The sequence below is a fragment of the Microcebus murinus genome, chromosome 25 (genome assembly GCF_040939455.1).
Source record: "Microcebus murinus isolate Inina chromosome 25, M.murinus_Inina_mat1.0, whole genome shotgun sequence".
In the NCBI taxonomy this organism is placed as follows: Eukaryota; Metazoa; Chordata; class Mammalia; order Primates; family Cheirogaleidae; genus Microcebus; species Microcebus murinus.
Window position 1 is genome coordinate 7,723,073 of NC_134128.1, and position 19,544 is coordinate 7,742,616.

The 19,544-nt window shown below is 41.5% G+C and overlaps 1 protein-coding gene across 1 annotated transcript in view; it reads left to right on the top strand.

Moving 5' to 3' along the window:
* C25H10orf67 (chromosome 25 C10orf67 homolog) overlaps positions 1 to 19,012 on the top strand; it is a 56,158-nt gene extending 37,146 nt beyond the window's left edge. The window contains exons 6-11 of the mRNA XM_075997586.1: positions 5,350 to 5,497; positions 6,611 to 6,669; positions 10,812 to 10,877; positions 17,394 to 17,453; positions 18,285 to 18,518; positions 18,971 to 19,012. Coding sequence (XP_075853701.1) covers positions 5,350 to 5,497; positions 6,611 to 6,669; positions 10,812 to 10,877; positions 17,394 to 17,453; positions 18,285 to 18,518; positions 18,971 to 19,012 — 609 coding nt within the window. The remainder of the gene's footprint in view (positions 1 to 5,349; positions 5,498 to 6,610; positions 6,670 to 10,811; positions 10,878 to 17,393; positions 17,454 to 18,284; positions 18,519 to 18,970) is intronic.
* Positions 19,013 to 19,544: the final 532 nt, after the last annotated feature.

Genomic DNA, 19,544 nt, shown 5'->3' on the forward strand with positions numbered 1-19,544 from the left:
TCAACACCAGGAAGAAACAATTGTGGGTTGCTGGTCCCTTTAAGAACAATCTATGGTTTGTCTAAGTCCCATGCTAGTATTCTTATAGAAAACTTTAAGGTTATGAGAGATAATGAATTAAAGGTCCTTTTTGTTTTTTGAGACAGAGTCTCGCTTTGTTGCCCAGGCTAGAGTGAGTGCCGTGGCGCCAGCCTAGCTCACAGCAACCTCAAACTCCTGGGCTCAAGCAATCCTGCTGCCTCAGCCTCCCAAGTGGCTGGGACTACAGGCATGTGCCACCATGCCTGGCTAATTATATATATATATATATATATATATATATATATATATATATATATTAGTTGGCCAATTAATTTCTTTCTATTTATAATAGAGACGGGGTCTCAATTTTGCTCAGGCTGGTCTTGAACCCCTGACCTCGAGCAATCCGCCCGCCTCAGCCTCCCAGAGTGCTAGGATTACAGGCATGAGCCACCGTGCCCGGCCTAAACGTCCTTGTTTACTAATTGGTGAAGGAGTATTTACTTTGTTAACCTGTTAGAATTCTTTATCTTCTAGGAAAAAAACTGAGTGCCTTCTAAGCAATATAGTATTGTGTCTTTACATAGATCTAATAAAAGTGAATATTAATTTTTTTCATATGGTTTCATTGTCTTGGAGTAAGAGGCATATCCAATTTTTGCATTTACTTTTTAAAAACTTTCAACACTTACTTTCTTATTTTGGAGAAAATAATTTAATAGAAAAGAGTAAAAACTATAATAAATAGCCTTTAATCCTGCTTTGGCCAAAGATGTTCAGTGTAGATGGGGCAAGGCATTTTCGATCTATTCATTTCCCATTTGTGAATTGCAGAGTGGCACATGCCTAGCTAAGGTAGAGTTATGGCAAGGCTACTTGCTGTATGGAATGTGAGTTGCTTTGAGTCCTTTGATGAAAGATTCATGTGCATATTCTAGTTATTAGGAGGCAATGCACAGGTCCCGATAACCATCTGGTTTATGTTCCATAAAATCTACCAGACAGACATCTGGACTGCTGAGAATACCCCAATTTGGTAAGAGAACTCCCTACACTTCTGAAATGTTTACACCTCTAAGTGTTTTTCTCAACTGGTAACTGGTCTGTCTGGACGTTCTGGGGAAAGAATGAGGACGGGCTGTGTCTTGGGAGGAGGCCAGCAAGGGGAGGCTTCAGCCGGCTCATGCGGAAGGAAGCAGGCTGTTGTCTGGGCTCATGATGGCATCCACGACACCCTAGTTATCCCACTGTAATTTACCCCCAGTGAGACCACATTAGGATTTCTGCAAGCACACCACGATTTGAGGAAGGAGAGGTCACTCTGATGAACAGGGGATAAGGTTCCTTCCAGGGACCCCAACAAAGCATGTGGCCCTGGCCTCCCCTCCTGGCTGAAGGTGATGGAAAGCACACCAGGGTATGTTTCCAGAACTCAGACCCGCACGCCACAGAGCAGATCATGGGTTCTATCAAATGAACTTATAGAAAATACTTTTTTGGTCTTTTTTATTACTTTTAATTATTATGGGTGCATAAGAGTTATATATCTTTACTCCATGGTGCTTCAATTCTAGACGATCTTTTTAATTTGAAATTTCATCTTATACAACTGCCCCCTCTAGTGGTAATAAAACCCCCCTTGAGATGCCAAGTATCGGGAATTAGATTTGAAAGACAGAATCTGGAGAAACAATTAAAAATGTCAAAGTAGCAATGGAAATAACTGGAAGAAACCTGAAATAAACAGGCTTTATTTATTTATTTATTTATTTTATCCACATGTAACTGTTGAACAGGCTTTATTTTGTTTCTCTAAAGTTGTCTAGTTCATTCTCACTGGTCATCGAATTACATAAGTAGCTTGATAGTTAATAAGTACTCATGGTCTCTCTCTTCCTCTGTTTCTGAGAGAAATGTGATAAGAATGTAACAGGAAAAGAAAGTTTAATAGACAGTTAGTTGAGGTTATATTTAGGACAGAATAGAGGCCAGAAAGGGAGGCTCTTTGATTTACAGAAGCATCATGCCCAGGCAGGAAGATCCGCCGTGCTGAATTTTCCAGGAGCAACTAACTTCACTCAAGGGATAAGATTTTCAGGTTTTATTCTGTGGGAAACCAGTGTGACTCAGCTGCATGCCATTGTAGTCACCAGCTCTCCCAGCCTGCCGTTGACTAATCCCCTTGAGAATTTATAAAGGCAGTTAGCCCGGCAGAGTTGTGTGTGTGTGTGTGTGTGCACGCGCATGTGTTTTAATTTCAGTTGCAGTTGGCGTTTTGAATAGACTTTTCATTTTTCTTTCTTACCCCAACACGAATGCACCATGTGGCCATCACCCATCCACCCTCCATTGCTGAGCGGATCTGCTTGTCGCTGACAGCTCTGAAACAGGGCTGTCATTCAAGAGTGGCAGCTCTGCAGGGCTGCGCTGCCCCGGTGTGCCACTTTCCTGGTTGTCACTCATTGGGCAAGCACCTGCTCTTCTCTGTGACTGTCGCAAGTCATGGGCATGCATCAGAACTCCACCCCTCCCCCAGCACCAAATTGAGATGTCCAAGTACGGTACGTGGAGCCCGCAGAATGAGACGCCAGTATCGCAGAAGAGAATGGCCGAGAAAGCACGTAAACTGCTCTGAACCAGGACTTCTCAGACTTTACCGCTCCTACGAATCACCTGCAGATCTTGTGAGATGCAGATTCTCACATAGCAAGTCCAGGCTGGGACCTGAGACTTCTGCATTTCCAGTAAGTTCCCAGGTGCTACTGAGGCTCCAGGTCCACAGACCACACGTTGGCTCTTGGTGACACCTGTTTCCAGACCCGATTCTTTCAAGATTCAATTTGGGATTCTGAAACCTGGAAACAGTAATTTTGCATGTCTTATGGGTATGCACAAGAGAAAATGCACCATGCCGCCACCTGAAGTCCTAGTTTTTATAATATGATAGAAAAACTTTGAGATTGGCATGTTCCCTTATAAAGTTCCATAGTGATCATGGATCACACACAATCTCTCTTAGAGCATAATGTAACTTTAAATAACTACACCCAGTGAATTGCCTTTTAATGATCTGCATCCTTCTTAACGTTGTTTTATTAATGCAGTTTATTTTAGAGAAGTCTTGCGGTTTGTGCAAGCCAAAACTTGCAGTGTGGGCAGATGGCAGAAGGAACAGCACCACAAAACCTGCCACTCAGAGTGTAACAGAGGACCGTAGCCGCCCAGAACTACCCCTTTGTTCATTTTGCTAATGAGTGTCCTCCTCGCTGTGGCGTCTGAATAGTTAATTACTTGCAGTTCCCGCAGCTGACAGATGGTGGGGACAGAGCTAAAGGTTACCCTCACGAGAACAGGGGCTGTGGATTGATATGTGTAGGAAAAACCTCAAATTGAATGTGTTTTCCTGGCGTTCTGCTTTCATACAAAGAGATTCTTAGGAAACGTATTCAGGCATTAGCTGCTACCACTTGTAAATTTTACACTTCATGGGATTAATTCAAATAGTTCTTTAGTTTATGATGGTAGGGGTTTATGTAACCCTCTGTGGCTGTTCATATTCTGCCACTCTTAGGAAATGTGTGCTTAAGCCTGTTAAGACCAGTATTGTTTGTTTGTTCATTTGCTTTAAAAAATCCTTTTAGTCTATAAATGCATTCTGTGATCGTCTCCAATTGAAAAATGTGGGACGAGAAATTAATGACTGGGATTCTTCCTTTATTAAGGAAACTGTTGTTTATTAACTACTTACTAGATTTGTTAGTTCTCATTAGTTAAGAATGAATTGGGCTCAAATAATTCAAATGAAATGCTGAATCAAAATCGTGAAGCTTTGTAATTGAGCTTAGTGCAAAATTTAACAACATATTTTAAATACTATTAACTGATATATAAATATACCATATATAATTTCATTCACTAATTTCTTAAGTTTATGAACATACTATAAAACATTCCAACCACTTATTTTTCGTTGGAAACATTATGATCACGGGGAAAACATTTTAACAATTTATTTCCACATATCCCTAAAGTTAAATAAAAGTATATTTCCAAAAGGAAAACACTACATTGAGAGAAATGATTTTGTTTTTGAGGGCAGATTTTATTCTTATTTACTTGCAATCATGGAATTACTGCGAAAAGAATGTTATAGTTCACTTGAAGATTAAAGTTCAAAAGCATTTTTTAGTGGCTATCGTAATTTTGAAGCAAAGCATGTAGAATCTTCCATCTTTGGCATAATAATATAATGACTCTTTAATGTGCTAAGACTGCATAATCAGTCTAATATTTTATCACAATGATGACTAAAGTTCTGCACTAGCTTCCTCAACCTATTACATCTTAATTTTTTTTAAAAAAAAATGTGTGGCAGTAAAATCTAAACAACCATAAGGGAGTATATTCAGATGTTTTCAATAGCTTTGAAACAGACAAGAAGAAGAAGAAGAAAAAAAGAGTAGCTGTCCCAATAAGCTTCCATTGCGTAAGAAAAAGCCTCTCCCATAATAGACGTGGCAAGATTTAAACAAAAGACGCACATAATAAAAATGTAAATGAGTTTGCTTTACTAAAACTATAACTTTAAAGTCTTTTGTTGTAAGTTATCCTGAAACCTTCTTACAAGGTAATCACTATTTGCATAGAGATTTAAACCGAAGTCTTCAATAGCATTAAACGCCTGCACAGTCCCCGGGTGACAGGCATGCAAAGCCATGTTAATGTTCAGAATATGAATTGCCTCTGGGTGGCTCCTCCGCCCAGCAGAAAACCAACTGTGGGGATATCCTAGTGCCTGAAGGACTCCATGCGGCTCCCAGCCTGAAAACGTCACCGCTTTGACATGTGATGTGCTCCTCCTGACACTGGCAGAGCTGACACTGGGAAATGCCACAAAGGCAACAAGGCCCCCCTCCTTAGCCGTGCACTCTGCCACCCCCTGGCGCTGCCCGTCCTGAGCTCCCCAGCCTGCCTAGTTACCGGCGACAGACACACACAGAGGGACGTGTGGGTGGACAGGCCCCAGCTGCCTGCCCGGACGCAGCCTCCGTAATGAATTGACCTGAATGATGAGGGCACACAAACAATATGATATGCATTATTCCCGTCAATAAAGTGTCCCCATGTGTTGGGGGCTTTGTACAGAATGTTACTGTAGCCTTTCTTCCAGTAAGCTCTATGTAGCCTTCCTTTTTACTATTCATATTATAAGTGTGTAATAGAATTCAGAAAATTATATGATAGCGCTTCTGTATCTGCATTGTCCTTGCGTTGCATATTTAAATGCCCGGCTCCCTGCTTAGGAACATGCAATTCCCCATCTTGCAGGGCTCCTTGGCCAAAGAGACCATCGCTGCAAAGTTAATCCTGGAAAAGGAAAATTTGGAGTACAAATTGGAAGTGGAGAAACTGGTTCAAATCATCTCAGAGCTGGAGGAGGAAGTCCGAAGCAATATAAACGAATATTCAATATTAGGTAACATTTTGCAATCGCTTGTGAGAAAAATCTATACATTGGGCACTTCATAAAATTCATGACTAGGTTCGGCTTTGCCAAGCATACACTTGTTTGGTTGTCTATATTTAAAACATCAATTTGAAAAAGCCATTTTTGCTTTTTCATTTAAGATAGCATTCCTTGCTTAGAAGAGGGGATAGAGTTATAATCGTACTCCTAAGCCAGATCATGCTAACTCAGGGTGTTTTTTTTTTTTCAAGCCAAACATTGGTCTTTGCAGAAAGGTGCTGAGTGCTTGACTTCACTTAGAAATATTATAAACAGATACAGACTTTTACTGATTTGTTTTATATGCTTCACTGATCATCTAAACTTAGGAATACCTGTTGGAATATGCTTTGTAGAGAAACCGAGTTAGCCCTGCAGAAAAATATGCTACCGAGTACGAATTATCTTCAATTTTTGATACACAATTTAAATACAAAATTTCATTTGTATGCTTTACATCTCTTTTCTTTCATACCATAAACATTGGTGAAAGTTGCATTTATATCACCCACGTTATAGCCCTTTAAAGTATTGTTTCACTTTACTGTTATCTTTGTATTTATGTTAATTATGTAATGTTGTTCTTAATCTGCAGTATGAAAAGCAATGAGCAGGCAATAAAAAATGTATCATAAAACATCCCTAAAATGAGATATATGATAGTATCCCTTGAATATAAAATTGTACCATGCCAGTATGGTTCCATTCTCTTCCGATGTGGTATGGGAAGGCTTGTTCAGGTTTTGGTGGCTCTTATTGAGTCATAAAGTGCCACCTGCTAAAGCACTTTGTATTGGCTGTGACTAACAGCAAAATGTCCCTTGCTAGTATTGATGAAAAGCTTTTAGCCCTCAGCCACACTTGGATCTTGAACTTACTTCTTAATCTCTATCTGACCAGGCGTCTGAACAGCAGGAAGAAGGCTGTGAATGTCAAGGGCAGTTGTGAAGGTCACAGTCCTGCTAGGACTTGAGTCCACCATGCCTGCCAGTGGCTCACGGTCTGCCTTGAAGCTGGCCGTCTGAATACAGGGGCCATAAGCTTGTAATTTCATGGTTGGCCTCTTTTTCCTTTTGTTTACAGAAGATGAATATATAAGTCTGAAAGAGAAGTCAGAAAAGGATCATAGAACTATTCGAAAGGTACTGTAACAGTTTTACATTGATAAATGACTCTTTGAAATTGAACTATCAGCATCATTGGCCAAATAACCCTGTGTCCAGGGTTTCTTATGACGCAGAGGAAAGTTGATTTATATATTTAATCTCTGCCCACTATTTGGGTAGAGTGACTACCAATGAATAGGGAACTGGTCTTGAAAACTCACTGAAGTATAGATACTTCTTTTATTCAAGACAATTAAGCATCTACCTTGTTGACTGTATGGAACCCAAAAAAAGTTATATGATGCTGGGAAGTCCAAAGATGTGCTTGCTATTGTAGAAAAAAATTATATGATGAAGAATGAGTAGTCTTATGTTTGGATCAGATGTTGGTGGAAGTTCATTTTTCTATGCATGAACGAGCTGGGTCTGTGTTATCTGGTAAATCTTAATTTAGAGCAGGGAATTCTTTTGGCATCATGAAAATCAAGATTTCCTAACGCACCTAATTCTGCAGGATCGCAGCAGTTCTTGCCCTCCCTTGCAGGGCAGGCAGCTCTGCTTGGTTCTTGGTGAGCTCTGAACTTCCTGCTGTAGCCCCCAGATGCCTTGCTGCTGTGGGCGGTGGTCCCTGCTCTACCCTAAGCTCCACGAGGGCAGAGCCTGCACAATCTCGGCCTCTGGTATATTCCTGGGGCTGAGCACCGTGCCCGGCACACAGAAATATAGTCCTCTAGTGATGGATAGAATGAGAATGTATTTGGAGCTCATAAAATTGACAGATGAAAAAAAGCAGATTCACATTCCCCAAAGTATTCCTGATAAACACAGAGGTTTCCCAGCAACTGAACTGAGTATCCATTTTTAAGTTAAAGTTGATTAAAATGAGACAAAATGAAAAATTCTGTCCGTCAGTCCTGCTGGCCACATTTCGAGAGCTCAGTAGCCACACATGTCCAAGTTCGGTTTCAGATTTCAGCCAGGTCCGATTTTGTTCAGGATATTCTTAGGTTTTAGATAAAATTACTTCCAAGAAGTATTTTTGAAAGAAATGGTTACCTTGATGGGTCAGGGTTGGGAGATACTTTCTTTGGTAACTGAATCCCTCAAAAGTTTTCACAAGGAGGTTTCATTTTCTCAATGCTGCACCTCATTTGCAATGTGACAATGGCAATCCCATTTAACCTTCTTGGCATCAACTTCTAAGGTTAAGAATGAAATCTCGGCTTTCTAGTTTCACTTAATAACCATTATCAGATTATTTATTTATAGTGTTTCTCAAGCTCTTCAATCTCTCTCTCTCTTTTTTTTTTTTTTTTTTTTTTTGAGACAGAGTCTCACTCTGTTGCCTTGGCTAGAGTGCTGTGGTGTCAGCCTCGCTCACAGCGACCTCAAACTCCTGGGCTCAAGTGATCCTCCTGCCTCAGCCTCCCGAGTAGCTGGAACTACAGGCATGCGCCACCATGCCCAGCTAATTTTTTTATATATATATTTTTAGTGGTCCAGCTAATTTCTTTCTATTTTTTTAGTAGAGACGGGGTCTCGCTCTTGCTTGGGCTGGTCTCAAACTCCTGATTTTGAGCGATCCTCCCACCTTAGCCTCTCAGAGTGCTAGGATTACAGGTGTGAGCCACCACGCCCGGCCCTCTTCACTCTCTACTACTCCTGGGTAGAAATGAATTGCATCAGCTCTAGGAAGAGCACAATAAAGAATTAATGCAAAAAAAAAAAATCTTACTGTTAAGCCCCCGATTGGAATGAAACATGTCCCTGAGTGGCTGGTTATACCCTGTGTGAGTTTAAACATGTCAATTAAGTGCTGCCTCAACTTTCTAGATCTGCACTGCCCGGAAGTAGTCATTGGCCACATGTGGCTATTAGACTCTTGAGATTTGGCCAGTGCAACTGAGGAACTGAATTTTTAACTGCTTAATTTTTAATTATTTTACATTTAAATTTAAAAGCTGACAATTGTTTCAGCTATTGGAAAAACTTTATGTATATTTTCAATAAGTTAAATCTACTTTTTCATCTGTACATTTTATGAAATCTAAATATAGATAAAGTATTTCCTGCCAGGCATGGTGGCATGTGCCTGTAATGCCGGCTACTGAGGAGGCCGAGGTGGGACGATTGCCTTAGTACAGGGATTCAAATCCAGCCTGGGCAGCAACATACCCAATCTCTAGAAAAAAAAATTTTTTTTTTTTGAGGAAGGGTCTTGCTCTGTCCACTCAGGCTAGAGTACAGTGGTGTCATCATAGTTCACAGCAACCTCAAACTTCTGGGCTCAAGAGAGCCTCCTGTCTCAGCCTCCTGAGTAGCTGGGACTGCAGGCATGTGCCACCATGCCTGGCTAACTTTTTCTATCTTTTGTAGAGATGAAATCTCATTCTTGCTCAGGCTGGTCTCGAACTCCTGGCCTCAGCCTCCCAGAGTGCTAGAATTACAGGTGTGAGCCACCACAGCTGGCCTTAAAAAAACATTTTTTTTTAAAGTATCTCTTGCACTACTGCTGTAAGAATAAAATGTATACACACACACACACACACACACACACACACACACGGCCCCTGCTGCCTAGAGGGGTAGAAAAAAACCACAGGGCAGTGTGATAGGGACCATAACAGGGGTGTGTGCACAGACAGGATATGCCTGGCTTTTTCTGGAAAGTTCTAGAAAGGCTTCACAAACAGCTCCAACCAAACCCTTTCTCATACTTGCCTCTCAAGGAGGCGGGCAGGGTACAGAGCAGAGGGTGGACACGTGAGGTGCGAGACGGGTTTGTGGAACCACTTGTGACTGGGCCTGGCTCATGAATGAAAGTGGGAGTCTGATAAGACGAGGTGGTGGGAGTTTGGAGAGAGTTTGGAGGGGCAGGAAGAGGGGGGACTGGCTGTGAGGTGAGGGCTGAGCAGGAAATGGAAGTAGGGGATGAGGCAACTCAGAAGCCTTTGGCGAGGCCATGTGTCCCATTTTATGGCCCTGAATGGAAAATAAGTTGAAAACGGGACTGAATCCGGGTAGGCTGACCTCTTGCCATGAATCTGGGCTGAGCACTGTCAGGATGGAATGCAGTGGCGCTTATGTTTTAATTCCAGTCATGGAGTAACAGCTGTATCGGTGCCGTCTTCCAGCTGCCGCCAGGACTCAGTCCATTCTCGTGAATTTCATTCTGGGGACACAGACGGGGACTCAGAGATGGCTGAGAGCTGCAGATGTTGTTGGGGCCGGACGCGGGGAAGCAGTTGGCTATGGGGACGCACAGAGGCCACCTGGCCTGGATTGTTAGGGACCAGGGAAGGCTGGAGGAAGGACACTGGGCTGACACCCAGAAGAGGGCTTACCGTTGGCCAGGAGAGGGTATATCCTAAGAACCGTGCGGAAGGGGTGGCGAGGAGCAGGGCACAGCTGCAGAGGATAATTATTCATGCAAAAAGGTTGGAATGGCCTTCTGAGTGCATGGAAGAGCCTCGAACATTGTGGTAGCATCCGATTTGTGTTTCAAAAAGAAAAGGAATGAGAGGGAGGAAAGAGAGCCAGAGAGCAAGAGAGCAAGAGAGGCCAGTCCAGAGATTACTTGGATCAACCAGGAAACTGTGAAGTCCTGAGACAAGGACAGTGACGCTGGGGGTGTTTATGAAACGAATAAACACATGAGTTAATTGAATTGCATGGATGTCCAAACCAAGGGTTGCATTTTACCACCCTGTATAACATATGCAAATAGCAAGCGATCATTTAAAATATGGAGGCCAGTCGCATGGGTATGATGGCCCTGCAGTGGCTATTTAATGGCTGTTTTCAATGAATATGACTATGGTTTGATATGCACATAGATATGGCACAAAACCCCTAAAATATGAGAAATAGGTCATATAAAGAATAAAGCAAAAATTGTTCTTTTTGACAGACAAGGATTTGCTCTATTGTGTATTAATGTCATATTTGGGGGGGTTGAGGAAAGTTGTAAAAGCAAATTGGCATTTTTTTGTGTATATTTTGCTTCCTTATATAATAATTCTTCAGTAATATAACATGATAGTCCATTGAAATTTTATTTGTCCTTTGATCATATTGAGATCCATTTTCTCATATCAAAATGTTTCACTAAATTCGATTGAGGAGGAATTTCAGGTGTTCTCATCTTTAAGGAAATTGTAATTTCTTCTCTGTTTCAGTTAATGAATGCCAGTGAGAGATTAAGAGAGGAGCTTGACTATGAAAAATCAGTCGTCCAAGAAATGGTAAGACGATCTCCATTATTTCCTAATGAATTTAAATTCAGGAATTTAATTTAATCATGAAACTTTTATAACCTTTATTTGTAACTTGTTCTTGTGAACTACTCCTTTCACCTTTATCAAAATATCCAAGTGCATGTATAATTATAAACATTTTTAAGTGATCATTTTAAAGAAAGCAGTTTAAGTAGTTCCATAATAAATATACATGCTACGTAGCAAAGTCTTACATTAGAAATAGTATTACCATTTAAAACAGTTGTTTAAAAATTTTTGCATTTTATTATGGAGATTTAAAAAAAAAAACACCAAATACGAGGGCCCAATATTTTGAAGGATTTGCTACTTTTAGTTACAAATTGCCATAAGTGACAACAAAAAAAGAGCTCAGCTAGATATTTTGGCATTCTGTGTTAGTCTCATAAGAAAACACTGCCTTTTTATGTTCTTTTAAGAGAACTTTCCAGACGGCTGGTCTTTTATTTTATCAGTTGACTACCCACCCCCAGGCCTTCCCCCCACCCCCTGCCCAGCTTATGGTGGTGTATGTTGGCTTTCAACTGATCACCACTAGTATGTCTTTGTTACAGTAAACTGACTGTGTTTATTATAATAAAAAATAAAACACAGCTTGACTTGCGTTCTAAATGTGCTTGAAAAGAATATGATACTGTTTAGAAGAGAAAAGGTTGTTCATAGGAAATCCACACCACTCCAGATATTAAAACATTCGCTTTTCTACAGCTTGTCACATTTTGTGCCAAGTCATGACTGTTTCCCTAACTCTGTTTTGTTACTCTCAGCACCCTGTGTTTTGGGTTCCTTGTCATAGAAATTAATGCAAAACAATGCTCCTAGATTACAATAAGGCCTTCTATGAAACCAACTTGGGAATGCAGGCGACGGAAAAAAAATTATGGTAGGCTACTCACAAAAACCATGTGTTAGCAAATATGTTGTTTGGAGCTCTCTACTTTTAAAAAATACCTGGTGTATAAAAATAGTTTCCATTTTTAGATTTGAGTCTACTTGGTGGATTTCCTCCACCCCCATCCCCCACCCTCTTCTGTCATTCCTCCAAAATCCCGGCTTTGCTTCTGAAAACAAACAACTAAATGTGCATATTGTCATTAAAATCGAAAGTGTTTTTAGAGAGTGGGAAGCTGGTATTATATTGTTAGTTTGTTAGCAGCAATAGAAAAGAAATGAAAGCTATTCTATTGGTGAATTTGTGCCCACGCTAGGAGCAGATCTCTTACTCTTTGAATTACTTTGCCTGTTTATTTTAACTGTAAGCCCTGAGTGGGTGTTATTGTATTGCCCACGTTGGGGGGGGGCAATCATGTTTTATTTTGTGGTTTAGAAGTTTGGGGAGCCACAAACCTGTTGCCAAGCAGCAAGAGCCTGCACCACAAACCCCATGACAGCACAGGAGCCTTCAGGATGCTTAGAACGAGTTCGGGGGTTCTTGCTTTCAGCAGAGGGAGTGGGTTTGGGGTTCTCTTGACCAACATTTCCATCACATACCTGCTTGGGGTCCAGCAGAAATCACTATTTCAAAGCTGACCTCTCCTCCCACCCCCTTCCCCCAAGCCATTCTGTTATTCCCTGGGAGGGAAGCTGGCTTTGTTGCTATTTGGGCTTCCTTTATTTCCTGCTGTACTGCTTTTTTTGCAGGACTTGTGATTGCCCAGACAAGGGAGAGTGGGAGAAGGTAGAGTTGACCCCAGTCATTGTGTAAAAATAAAAAAAACCTTTCCCACTGAAAGGTTTTGGTTTTATGATTGTCTGTTACTGTTCCTGAATACAATTTGTTTTCCAGCTTATTAAGAGCATAAGGTAAAAAGTCAAAGAGCTGGTAGTAAACATGCACAATCAGTATAGACAAGTAAGCGATGAAATGTGGAGTGATTAGACCCTTAGACTGACTTTTGGGGACGCATATGAAATAATTTCGTGTCTTTCTACAGCTCCTGGGCTGAGTGGCTCTAATTTACCTTGAAGCTAACGAAAGAGAGAGAGGGAAAGTTCTCATCAGAAAAGTACTATGAGTGAACTCTTTCTCTTACCTATTAAATAATTGAAACCTGCTTCCTCCCAGTGCACCTGGTTTCTTGGAACAATCCAGACTTGGGACAGGAAGCAGGTGTATAGGTTGCTCTAGCCCCATTCTGGGGACATGGCACCAAGTCACCACTGGCAGTCTGCCTTGCTGCCCTAACCGGGTTCCTGAGTCCCCCCCACCCCCCAACACCGGCTGCAAGCGTGCCCTGCCCTGTCTCGTGTCATGGGGCAGCGAGTGGCCGCCCAGACAGGGAACTGATGCTTCGGGTGTATTCATAGGGAAGCTCCAGGAATAGCGGCTCTTCCTCAAGACAAAAGTGACACGAGGAGTGTGGGCTCCTCTGGGAAAGCTCCTCCCACCCCCACCCCATCTTCCCAGCCTGGAGGGGGAGCCACCCCCCATGGCCACAGCACACAGATCTCCTGGGGTGGGGGGCTCCCATCACAGCCATAGAGATGGCTGCTGACTTTCCCACGTTCTCCGTTCTATGAGCTGCTTGAAAGCAGGAACTGCATCTTGTTCACGGGGTACCCCCCAAACCTAACATGGGGGCCGCCATGGAGTAGACGCTATGTAGATCTTTGTTACGAGTAAACGAAGGGATGAATAACAAAGAGCATTCGTTGCAAGTGGCTTAACCCACACTCTGGCGTGAACGAGATACAGTTTAATAAGCTCATAATACTGTCAATACGCACATGTGACACAGCTACCCAATATATGGAATAGCTACAGTGTGGTTTCCAGAATCAATGTCTAGGTCCCACTCCAGTGGTTCTCAAACTTTCTCATATCAGGATTCCTTTACACTCGTAAGAATAATGGAAGCCCCCGCGGAGATTTGGCTTCCGTAGGTTTTATCTATTGACAGTCACTGTGCATGAAATGCGAACAGAATAAATTTATTTATTAAATCATTTGAAATGAAAATAAACCCTTTACATGCTACCATAAATAGCATATTATTTGTAAAAAATATTTGAAAAACATAAATTATTTAGGAGGAGTGGCATTGTCTCACATTTTTGCAAATTACTTCCTTCTGGTTGATTTGGGTTTATTTTACTGTTCTTTTTCTTTTCTTTTTTTTTTTTTTTTTGAGGCAGAGTCTAACTCTGTTGCCCAGGCTAGAGTGCCATGGTGTCAGCCTAGCTCACGGCAACCTCAAACTCTTGGGCTCAAGCAATCCTCCTGCCTCAGCCTCCCCAGTAGCTGGGACTACAGGCATGCACCACCATGTCCGGCTAATTTTTTCTATATGTATTAATTGGCCAATTAATTTCTTTCTATTTGTAGTAGAGACGGGGTCTCACTCTTGCTCAGGCTGGTTTCGAACTCCTGACCTCGAGCAATCCACCCGCCTCAGCCTCCCAGAGCGCTAGGATTACAGGCGTGAGCCACCGCGCCCGGCTTTGCTGTTCTTTTTCTAATGTCTTGAGGTACCAGCTTAGATTACTGACCTGAGACCTTTCCTCTTCTCTACTGTAAGCATTTGATGCTGTCTTTCTCCCTTAGCCCTGCTTTGCCTGTATCCCACATATTTGTTTGACTTTTCATTCCAGTTCTATGTGGGTTTTTTTCTTTCTAAATATACACTGAAGGCCGGACATGGTGGCTCATGCCTGTAATCCCAGCACTCTGGGAGGCCCAAGCAGAAGGATCGCTTGAGGTCAGGAGTTTGAGACCAGCCTCAGCAAGAGTGAGATCCCATCTTTACTAAAAAGAAAAGAAAAAAAAAAAAAAAAAACTAGCCGGATATGGTGGCATGTGTCTGTAGTCCCAGCTACTTGGGAGGCTGAGGAAGGAGGATTGCTTGAGCCCAGGAGTTTGAGGTTGCAGTGAGCTAGGCTGATGCCATGGCACTGTAGCCCAGGCAACAGAGTGAGACTCTGTCTAGATAAATAAATAAATAAGCATTGAAACTTCCTGTTAACCCTTGAATTGTTTGGAGGTGTGTTGTTGAATTTCCAAGTGTTTGGAGATTTTCTTCTTGCCTTTCTGTTATTGATTTCATTTGATTACATTACAATTAGAAAACATTATATAAAATATTAACTTTTAATAATGTACTCAGGTTTAATGTATGGTTCAGGATATGGTTTATAGTTGTGAATGCTGAAAAAAATGTATTCTGCTATTGTTGTATGGAGTGACCCCTATCTGTCAATTAAATTCTATTGATTAATTTATCACAGTCTACTGGTATCCAGTGAAGTGTAGAAATACTACATCCAGTTAGGGCCTTTTACCCTCCCATTTTTTAAGTCTAATTATCTTAAGCATTTCCTCTACATACATTGAAGACCACATTAGATGGTGTTACAATTTTTGCACTAACCATGAAATTTGATTCAAGAAAATCATAAGTTAGTGCATTATATTGTCATCTATTTATTTGTTCTTTCCCCTCTAAAGTTCCAATCCTTCTTTTAATATTATTTCCTTTTTGTGCAAAAGACTTCTTTTAGCATTCCATGAGGGCAGCTTTACTGCCAGCAAATTTTCTTAGTTTTACTCCAGCTGAGAATATCTTTATTTTGCTTTCCTTCTTGAAGAATAGTTATGCCTCATGTAAAATTCACAGTTGACAGTTCTTCTCTTTGTATTTATATTGAAAGTGCTCCTCTTATAGACAGTAAATAGTTGGATCTTGCTTTTTTTTTTTTTTTCATATATCCTGGCCATTTTACACTTTAACTAGATTGTTTATTCCATCAACATTCAATGTTATTATTCATAGGATTAGATTTAGGACTACCATTTCATTATTTGTTTTCTTTATGTTTTCTCTGTTGTGTTTTGCTTTTTTTGTCATTGTTCCTCTGTTTCTTCTTTTTTGCCTATCGTATAATATTTTAGGATTATATTTTCCTAGCTGTTATCATTTGGCTATACATTTCAGTGGTTGCTGTAGTGATTATAATTTACAGTCTTAACTTTTGACCATCCTCTTGGAGTTCGTACTGGGCAATTTCATGAAAAATATAGAAACCTTGCAAATGTATGTTTATTTATATAGGTCTATTTATCTCTCCATTCTTCATGTTAGAGTTGTCATATGTTTTATATTTATACCAGTGTTATAATTCTTACTTCAAACAGTCTTATGTGTTTGAAAGAAAGACAAAATAGTCATATATTTACTGAGATATTTACAATTTCTGAGCTTCTTTAGCTTTTCTTGTAGGTAAAGTAGTATAGAGAAAATTATTTTCAAACCATTATAATGGAACTTAACTGTAATACAGTCATGCGCTGCACATTTTGGTCAACAATGAACGGCATATACAATGTTGGTCCAATAAGATTATACTACCATATTTTTACTGTACCTTTTCTACGTTTAGATATGTTTAAAGACACAAATACTTCCCATTGTGTTACAGTTTCCTGCAGTATTCATTAGAGCAACATGCTGTGCAGGTTTGTAGCCTAGAAGCAAGAGGGTAGCCATATGCCATATAGCCTAGGTGTAGCAGCGACACCATCTAGTTTTGTGTTAGTGCACTCTGTGATGTTCACAAAACGATGACATCACCTAACGATGCACACCTCAGAACACATCCCCGTCGTTAAACCATGTGTGACAACATGAGGCTTGAGTTTAAATACCCTGAGACCATCTAAATACAGTCTTTCCTGGGCACCAGTGACTGTCCTCCCAGACTTCAAGGTACCCTAAAACAGATCTGCTCTCTGTTGAGTTCTGCTCCATTAGTAGGTGAGAGAGAGTTTTGAAAATCCATTGTAGCTGTTGTTCAGATGCCAATGAGATTGATTGTTAGATATATTTGGTGGTTAGATATATTGACCAATTGATGGTTAGATATATTGATGGTTAGGTGACCATTGATGGTTAGATATATTTTTCATCATTGTTTAATTTCAAATAAGATTGGTAATAATTAGAATCACTGGTTTGCTCATACATTTTACGAAAAAAAATCTTAATATTATGGAAGCATGCATTAATAATACATCTTTTGATATAATGCCTTTTATGCCTAAAAATTAAAATTGATTTTAAAAATAGTAAAATTTCATTTGTTATGTTGTGGAAGTTCGACTAATAAATTATCTTAAATTTCTCAAAAAAATCTTATAACACCTAGAACTTATAACTACTATAATAATGTATCAAATTATCAACTCATAAGCAAACAATGTATGTTTTTCCATAATCTCTGATACTTAAAGCAATAAAGAAATGCTAATTACTTTAAATATTTGCAATTTTAAATATTTCTGTTCACTTTTTTTAATGTTCTTTTTCTAGATACAAGCTTGTTTTCTCTTAATTCTCCTTCAATATTATAACTTATATTCCCATGATAGTTTTGGAAGTCAAACGGTTTAAAATGCTACTTCTGCATTGCTTATGGAACTTTTAAAAAAAATGTTCTTTTTTAATCTTTACAAATAATAGCAAATGATATAGACCTTCCCTTTTACAGGTTACTAAACAGAAAGAGGAGATGGAACAAAAAAAAGCATTCGATGTCCTGAGCATGAAGGTTGGTATTTAAGTTCTCTCTCTCTGTCTTTTATTTTTTTTAATTCTGTGTTTCTCTTATTTTGATATCTGGCTTAAGGAGTCTATATGTTCCATGCTGAGGCTTTTCACCTTGCAATTTCTGAATTCGAAAGAGAAAATTCTTGGAAGTGAGGCAGGAAGTGTGAGTGGGCGATCAGAAAGCGATAGTTGCTGTAGATCAGGGGTCCTCAAACGTTTTAAACAGGGGGCCAGTTCACTGTCGCTCAGACCGTTGGAGAGTGTGCACCGTGGGCCTGGGACAAGTCAGCTGCTAAGCAGGACAGGCAGCCGCGGCAAAAACACCCAGAGGGCCAGATAAATGTGCTAGATGGCCCGCATGTGGCCCGCAGGTTGTAGTTTGAGGACGCCTGCTAGAGCAAGCTGCAGGCCATTAGGGGCTTTGAAGTGTCCTTGTGTACTCATCCTGGGGCCCCAGGCCCTGCCTTCAGGTTCCTGGACTTTCCTTCCTACCTGCTGCTGCCCTACCTTCTTCCTACCTTAATATGAACCTCAAGCTACCAGCTAACCCTCCCCCCCCCCCCCCCCCCCCGCAGTGCTTCCCAAGAACGCTGATCTGTTGGTCTGTTTCTCTTAGGCTGCTAGGATCAGTGCGGGGAGTGGAGAAATGAGCCTCACCTGCAAATCAAGTCCAGCTAGGGAGGACTGGGGGCCCTGGAGCAAGAACAGATCTTGGGACTGGAAGTGTCAACTCTGCCATTCCAGCGCAGGGGAGGGGAAGGGAGGAAAAGAAAGGGACACAAATCTGAGAAACAAAATGAGAATAACAAAATTGGTTCTTTTTGTGTGGCAGCGCTTGCGATCAGCCAAGTTGAAAGAGCTCACCCAGGCCCATTGGTCCTCAGTGTCCAAGCCCCCACCCAGGCCCCTATCCAGGCCCCCATCCAAGCCCCCACCAGCTTCGAGGCCAGCATCTGCACAATCTGCAGCTACCAGTATGGCTACCAGTATATCATCTGCCGAGTCCAGAAAATCTAGGGCTTCAAAGAAAACTTTAAAGGAAGAGCAGCCTGAGGTAAAACCTGAGGTAAGAACACACCCCATGGTGCTTTCATCTGCAGAGGGGCTCCTGTTCCTTCAGCGCACTCAGGGAGGGTGACAGGGGCCCTGGTGGCTCCTCATTAGGCCAACACATCCTTGGTAGGGCCCTTAACCTTCCCAAGATGAAGCCCAAATTATCCCCAGCTTGATGGTTTATTTAGCATCATCATTAAACCTTGGTGAACCTCTACTTAATTAGTGAAATAGAGAAGCCACATCTTGGGCACGTTCTAGAGTGTGTAATCGATCAGAAACTTACACAGGAGTCCCTGCAAGACACACGGGTATCTAGTCCATTCGCTCGCGTAGGATTGCACAATTGACAACCGGGTTAGAACCCACCATCAGAGACACGGATGCATGAATTAAACGCTATTGGTTCTCCTTACTCATCTGCCCCCCCCCCCCCGCCCCAAAGAGCCAGAACTGCTCTTACAGGTGGTACCGCTGGCAGACATAAAAAGACGTGCTAAGAAGTAGCTCTTGGATGCTCAGCCGGTCAGCTGGTTGCGTGGGGGTGGCTGAAGTGCTGCTCACATCGCTACGTAAGTCCTGCTTTTGTGATGACACAGTGGAGAATATGCTTTGGCTCTTGGCTCTGAGTCGATCTGCGGGCACTGTGGATTGCGCATCTAGCCGAGGCTCCTTTTTAGCACTGTGAGCAAGTAAGCGTTGACTTGTAGGAAGCTTAGCCCCCAATCGGTGACACGTATGGCCAACGTCTCGTGCTTCACACAAACTCTTCTGTCCTGTTTCTCCATGTTCCCGTGTTCTTCCTTTCCTTCTCCTACAGGGGGCAGAATCTGCCTCTCTCTTACTTGGCACGTGGAGGTGGAGAGCAAGCAGAATCGTGCATGCAGTGTGCATCCTTGCCCCAGAAAGGGGGAAGGAAAGGAGCAGGCTTCTCATGCCACCTCTGTAGGCAGATCCTCCCCATCCCAGCAGAGGAGGGAGGGAGCAGGGAGAAGGAGGCTTTGTACCAGCGGAAGTCACTCCTCTCGGAAGGAGGCTT